This window comes from Sinocyclocheilus rhinocerous, unplaced genomic scaffold, assembly GCF_001515625.1.
Source record: "Sinocyclocheilus rhinocerous isolate Xijiao unplaced genomic scaffold, SAMN03320098_v1.1 scaffold1344, whole genome shotgun sequence".
Lineage (NCBI taxonomy): Eukaryota > Metazoa > Chordata > Actinopteri > Cypriniformes > Cyprinidae > Sinocyclocheilus > Sinocyclocheilus rhinocerous.
Genome location: NW_015643187.1, coordinates 284,187 through 291,598, shown reverse-complemented (window position 1 = coordinate 291,598; position 7,412 = coordinate 284,187). Strand labels below are relative to the sequence as shown.

The window sequence follows — 7,412 nt, the reverse complement described above, 5'->3', positions numbered from 1 at the left end:
TGATTTCAAATTATGCTGCGCTTTATGCATTTGCCCAGTGTCATATTCATGTCATTTTCACTGTGTGCTGTATGTAAAATGAGTGTTACCTTGGCTTTATTTGAAAAAAATGATTCCCAATGCACACAAACTTCCCAGGATACCGAGTGCCCTGTTGGTTACAGTGTTTACTTCCTTTAATTATATTTTTATTAAATATTTATTTGTGAAAAATACTTTGTCTTCTAGAGCAGTGGAGGACCCCCATCACTGCACATTTTGCATGTCTCCTTAATCAAACACACCTGATTCAGGTCACCTGCTCATTAGTAGAGACTCACAGACTTGAAATGGCTGTGTCAGACAAACGAGACATGCAAAAAGTGCAGTGTTGGGGGTTCTCTAGGAATGTGGTTGAGAACCACTGTTCTAGAGTATAAGTATGTTTATTTTACATGTTTATTTTTTTTATCCATTTTCAAATGATTTCAAATTTTTTAAAATATGAATTAAAATAAATAAAATTATATCGGCCACCCTGCTTTCCAAGATATCGGCATCGGCTGTCAAAAAACCTATATCGGTCGACCACTATAATCATCTGGGTTTCTATACTGACCGACTAGTGGAGTGATGGCTGAGGTGAAGACAGAGCTGCTCTGAACAATGAAGGTCATTCCGGCTCCAACAAGCATGGCGAGATATCCAGTGACCCAGGCGAAAGGGAAAGGGAAATCTGTCAACAATCAAAGCCGTATTAGAAAGGACATGAACAGTATGTGTATTTATTCCTGGTGTTAAGTGATGGCTGCATTAAAACTCCCCACAAAGCTTTGGCTAAAATGCAAGTAGAGTGGATATGTGGGGAGTTATGGGCATGTACTTGAGTGCAGTCTGAAACCAACAGCACATGCACATACACACACACCTGTGGCACTCAGACACACTCAGGCTCATATAATGTTCCTGTTCAGCTCATCAGACAGCAGGACTGGATCACCTGTGCCGACTATCATATGACAGGATACATGCGAACACACTTCCAGTAAGCGCTACGCCTACAGGAATGTGATAAGAGGGAACTCTGGGAAGGGTGGGGAATTGCCATATGTATGTTTTTAGCTGAAGGTCAAATATTTGGTACATGCGTCTTTGTCCTCAACTTTCAACTTAAAAGTTCAGTGTTGACGCATATTGTCATATACCACAAAGAGTGCGTATCAGAGGTTAATGTTAGCAATTAGCAACAGAGCTTATCGGCAGATGATTCACCTCTGATGTTGACTCACCTGTGTTGAGCACCTTTTTGATGATGACCGCCACCTGACCCTTCAACATTGAGTTCAGCAGCTTGACGATCAGAATCAGGCAGGTACAGAGGGCCAGCAACGACAGAGCCAACAAAATCAAGCCCACCGCCAGGTCCGGCAGATCAGCGTACACAAACATGTGAGTACCTGAAGAGATGAGGAGGAGTCTGTCAGAGCTTACAGAAATATACAGAACGTTCATGAAAGTGTTGGAAAGTTATTGTCCAGTTTCCCTGCTGGTGTAGTTTGATGGTTTTAGAGTAGAGGTTTCCAAACCTGTTCCTAAAAATCTACCTACCTGCACAGTTCAGTTCCAGCTCACCGGTCTAATTATCAAGCGCTTCTGAAGATCTTAATTAGCTGGTCCAGGTGTTTTTGATCAGGACTGGAGCTGCATTTTGCAAGAAGGTAGATCTCTTTTGGGGCACTTGTCAAATTGAAAACCAGCAAACATTATAAATGACCTTTTATTTCTATAATATGTTATCTGCATGTACAGTTTCTGAATGAACCTGTGTTTTGAACGAATCGTGTGAACCAATGATTCAAAGGCCTATTCATAAAGTGAGACGTTTACTGAATTTACTGAATGAACCAGCTGTTTGAACAAATCGAATGAATGAATGACACAAAGACATTTACCACCACCTGCTGGCAGTTGTAGTTTCTTCTTTAGAGTATCATTTCATTTATTTAAAAAATAAATAAATAAAACATTAAAGGGACAGTTCACCCAAAAAAAAAATTCTGTCATTTACTTACCCTCATGTCATTTCGAACCTGAATGACTTACTTTCTTTTGCGCAACATAAAATAAGGTATTTTGAAGACTGTTGGTAACAAAGCTGTTTTGGTTACCAGTGACTTTCATTGCTTGAACGAAACAATACTGAGATTTTTTTTTTATGTGTCTTAGTTTATGTTAGGCTGTTGTAGTGTGTTTTGGGGGCACGGTCGTGGCCTAATGGTTAAAGAGTCGGACTTGTAACCCCAAGGTTGTTACTGTGTGTGTGTGAAGTCTTTTCAGAGTTAGTGCATGTCCATAAAATAGCTGGATGGACCAGACTCTGATTTCAAAGTCAATGCACATTTGCTTTCCAGTAAATAAATTATTTTTTTTTACTCCTGTGGCATTATTTGAATAAGCTATCACTTTACATGCTAGTCTACTGTAGCATAAAATTATTTTTTAGGGCTGTCAAAACTAACACGTTAATAGTGTGATTACTATTTATTTTATTTTTTTTTTCAGTTTAATGTAATAAAAAAATTTCAGTGAACGCACACTGCTCGCAGATTAAATTGTGTAGCTTGAATAAAGATGAATCTATATTAAATTTATAGTGGAAATACATTTTATAGTTTGTGAAGACTGGTTAAGTTAAATTTAAAGTTATATTTTTCAAAGCCTATTAAAATGTTAAAAAATAATGGCTTTCAGTTATATTGTAATGTTGCATGGCTATAATTAATGCCGAAAATTTCAGTGAAAATGCATTTAATAGAGACATCAGTTGCATTATTGGTATCAATGACACTGGTCTTCATTAATATTAGGCTACTTAGTAAAAATATGCCATTAAACTCATATTTAAAATATACTATTGCATTTTTATGTTGTTTCTACATGAATTTGGAGATTACGTGTGAAATTAAGACATACTAAATATATCAATATGCGATTAATCGTGATTAATTACAGGAAAATGTGTGATTAACTAGTAATTTTTTTTAATCGATTGCCAGCGCCAGTATTTTTTAATCAGATTGCTAACAAAGCTTTATGAAAATAGTTGTATGCTGATTCTAGTTAAAAATCTTACTACTTAAATGGACCAAATAATATTGCAAATCTTAAAAGATACAGAGGGCTATTTTCAGATATTAAGTACATCTTGACCATTATGCTATTGCTATGAGACTGTGATCATTGCCATTACTACATCAAATCACAAAATCAGACTCAATAGCTGCAGTTGCTTGCTTTATATGATAGTTCAATCATTTCAAAATGGGGTTTAGAGACCCCTAAGGGGTTGCACAAGGGTCAGTTAAAATGTCCACCAAAAAAAGTGTAAAAGTGTAAGAAAGTTAATTCTTAAAAAAACAAAAAAAAACAAAACATGAACACGGTATAAATAGCATAAACATAGTATAAATGGGCCATTTATATATAGCTGCTTTTATCTTTTATGAATGCATGAATGAATCCCTTGCAAGGGGATTAACGAATTTGGGGATCCTTGGCATTAAAGTTTGAAAACCCCTGATATAATCTACCAAAAATTATCTTCAAATTCTCATTTGAGGAGCTGCTGAATGGTGCTTCTTGAAAATCTGAGCGCACTCTGTCACAGTTGAAGGACCACAGCATGATTACATACTCAAATCCACTGAACCAAGTCAAGGCTGGAATTTCAACATGCGATCTAACTACTTGCATTGATTTAAATCATCCAAATTCATACCCAGAGCAAAAGCCCTGCTGCCAAATTGGCAGAGGCTCTTTCTTCAGGTGCATTGGCCTCAAGTACCCGAGGCTGTCATGAAGAATAGCCCCATTGAAAAGGTAGAGTAGATGGATGGGGTGGGGGGGAAAGGTGAAGCTAAGATCTCTCTCAGCTTTTATAAGAATCCATTGTACTCATGGAGGTTAGAGTGAATCGCGATCAATGGCTTAGAGCTGAAATAAGTCAACTATGTAAGGAATAGGACGGGAAATGGATTGACATTAGGCTTCAGTCTCTGTTGATCCAGGAAGTTCCTGCGCTAGTTGCTACAAGAGCCACAAAGCAAGCAGAGGCACTTACATTTTTCCAAGTTGTTTGTTTCTGTTTGGTTCTCTTGAGTCCAGATCTGGCCGTCCTCCTCCCAGCAGAGGGCGCCAGGCGTGCAGTTTGCGAATCCAGGGACTGTTATATTCACGAGGTTCTGAAACAGACAAAAATACATCTTCTGACCTAAACCTTACATAAGGGAGAGAATATGAAGCTTTTTATGCTCAATGTCACATTGTTAGCTTACCAACATGCTAACAAAACAATCGACCTAGGCTGCATCCGAAATCTCATACTTCCCTACTATATAGTGGGCGAAAAACAGCATGTGACAAAAGAAGTGTGTCCGAATTCACAGTACTTCTAAAAGAGTAGGCAAAAAGTATAACCTAAAAGAGTAGGCACCCGGATAACCTACTACTAACAGCATTATTCTGAAGTGTGGTGTATTCTGTCACGTGACCTACCAGCTTCAGTTGCGTCACGTCACTGCCAATCATTGTGTTTCCATTACCCTTCAAATTACGCAAATTGAAATTGTGAATTGAAAATACGCCCAATAGAAACACGTCAATTTCGCAAAAACTCCCATATATCGCAAATAAGTTTTTTAGCTGCTCTTTTTGCAGTTGAGAAGTAATTACTTATAAAAAAAAATAAAAATAGCCTACCTAGTCAAGAGAGTATGCGATTTCAGACGCAGCCCTAGTTTAGCCTCTGTGTGCTGTGCATGAGGACAAGTTTTTGCGAGATGTACAGAGTTGCTACTAGATATATGCTAAGTGAATTTTTGGCTGCGTTCCAGTCCATTTTTTATGCCCTTCACTCGCAAACTTCCCTCCATCTAGTTTACTGGGATGTATGTCATTGATTACGTTGCATGAGTGCCCACTACTGGCAGAACTCTTGCAGTGGGCAGAATTGGAACGTCCTAAGCCCTTGTACGCAGCCATTATTTTTGTTTGCTATTTCTTATGCTTAATAGTGTTACACTGTTAGCTTAGCAACATGCTAACACCACAAGCTATTGCAATCAATTGGGAGTTGAATCTCTGCGTGCTTGATGTTGTATGTCATACCCAGCTGACATAGCTACATAAGAGTGTTCCAAATAAAATGTTTACTTTCAGTTAAAATGCTGCCTTTAAAGGAAGCTATCTATATAGACAGCAAGGCAATGCGCTAGGCTTTAGAACAGAGCAGCAGAGCTAATGCCTCGGTTAACAAGGTTTATCGGGAATTTAGATAAAAGACTCACATATCTGTATTTGTATGTACATATAGACCCTATGTTTATCTTCTGAATTCCCATCAGTGTGATAAATCTTATTTCCTCATGTTTTAACAGCCTAATCTAGTGACTGACGAGAAATAGTGGGTGTGCTGCACTTATTATCCCACTTTCACATTCTCACCGTGATTTTTTCTGTTTTACACCAGATCTTAACCAGACTTTTGTTTCGGGCAGCAGGGTCTCCAGTGGCGATGTCACGGATCACAGACATGTCCAGCTGGAAGAACAAAACAATACAAAAAAATAAAAGATTTTCAATAAAAAAAACATGTGGTAGAGATGCAGCAGAGAGCAAAGCAGGTGCATAAAGATCACTACATTTATGTAGCCTCAGTGCCTGAACTTTGCACCCAGAAATTAAGAGACAAATTTTGAGCTGTGATGCAAATATTAGTGCATTGAAGTCCTTCTGGGATATTTGTTTTTATGAGTTTGGAAGTCGTAATTACAATGTCAGGTGCGTTCAAACCATTTTGGTCAAAGCTAGATGGTGAGATCCACAAGATACAACATGGGTTTTTTAACTCTACTTCTATAAAAGGATGAATAAAGTGTGTTTTTGCCTTCCGTTTGCATTTCATTTATGAAGGTTCTGTAAACGGAATTGTTGTATATTCTTAATTGAAAATGTAAAATACTGTCTTATTTTGTACAGATAAACACACACAACTATGTTGGAATTCCCATCTTAAGTGTCCTCGTAAACAGTTGGGTAGAGAAAAACAAAAAAAAACTGTATGTGTGTCAGTATATTGATCTGTGGATTAGGTCTTAAAGTGACAGCAGCCTAATAATCCTGCTGCTACCAAACATTAATTTATAGGACAATAACAATGACACAGTGGAGCTTATGCGATCGGCTGCCTGATACAGTTGCATACAGATGCAGTTGAGTAGTAACACCTACTAGATAAATCAACAGATCCACTGATCTCACCTCAATGATGTTCTTGGTGAGGGGTTCAGTGATGACCTTTAAAAGGTCTGGAGCATCTGCACCCGTCTGGATGTTAAAGGAATCAATTATAAGTTTGGTGAGTCTGTAGAGGTATCCTGAAGCCACCTCCAGAGGCAACAGCACTAGGACAGACAGCCAGTTAAAGAAGTCATGGACCGTAGCTCCAGCAAATGCCCTGAGGTACACAGAATCAATGACAAAACCCATTTCTCAGATGTTCAACCGGAGTTCCTTCATCAGCACGTAAATTCAAAGCTACTGAAAGAGTGCACGTATTTTCAAGTTTTTGTATACAAATGATGCTAATAAGACACAGTGTTTCAATGTTTTCCATCACTTTATGGATACAAAACTGATTCCTTAGTTGGGTTTACCTGCGAAACTCGTTGCGGTCTCCCGCCTGCATCACGGCCACAATGGTGTTTGTCACAGAAGTGCCGATATTAGCACCCATAATGATTGGCACTGCAGATTTCACCTCCAACACTGAAATATACAATGAAAAATAATATATATTCTTTTTTTTTTTTTAATGTTTTTTAAGTCTCTTCTACGCTCCAAGGCTGCATTTGCATTTGGTCAAAAATAGTCAAAAAATGCATTTTGTTAAATATATTCCTGTAATTTATTCCTGTGACCAAAGCTGAATTTTCAGCATCATTACTCCAGTCTTCACATGATCCTTCAGAAATCATTCTAATATGCTGATTTGCTGCTCAAGTAACATTTCTCATTATTGTCAATGTTGAAAACAGTTGTGCTGCCCAATATTTTAGTGGAAACAGTTATTTATAACTTTTATAATATTTATAATTTTAAGTTTATTTGAAATTGAAATACTTTGTAACATTATAAATGTCTATAAATGAACTATAAATGACTTTGAAAGTGGTAGAATCAAAGTAGAATCATTTATTAGTCACAAATTCAAGGGTCACAACAATTTTACAGCGGGTATTGATTTCTTACTTAATTACAATCTGCTACTGTTGTTTTAAGGCAGTGCTTATCATGAGAAAGGAGATATGTGTATGAGCAGGAGTCACACACACACACACACAAACACACACACAGAGAAACTCACATCCAGACGA

General features: G+C 37.6%; 1 protein-coding gene across 1 annotated transcript in view; it reads right to left on the bottom strand.

The window, feature by feature from the left end:
* Nucleotides 1-7,412, bottom strand: part of LOC107757179 (sodium-dependent phosphate transport protein 2B-like) — a 12,921-nt gene that overhangs the window by 2,111 nt on the left and 3,398 nt on the right. The window contains exons 4-9 of the mRNA XM_016574594.1: nt 6,693-6,804; nt 6,298-6,493; nt 5,482-5,577; nt 4,100-4,220; nt 1,269-1,436; nt 599-715 (exon numbers count right to left, since the gene is read on the bottom strand). Coding sequence (XP_016430080.1) covers nt 599-715; nt 1,269-1,436; nt 4,100-4,220; nt 5,482-5,577; nt 6,298-6,493; nt 6,693-6,804 — 810 coding nt within the window. The remainder of the gene's footprint in view (nt 1-598; nt 716-1,268; nt 1,437-4,099; nt 4,221-5,481; nt 5,578-6,297; nt 6,494-6,692; nt 6,805-7,412) is intronic.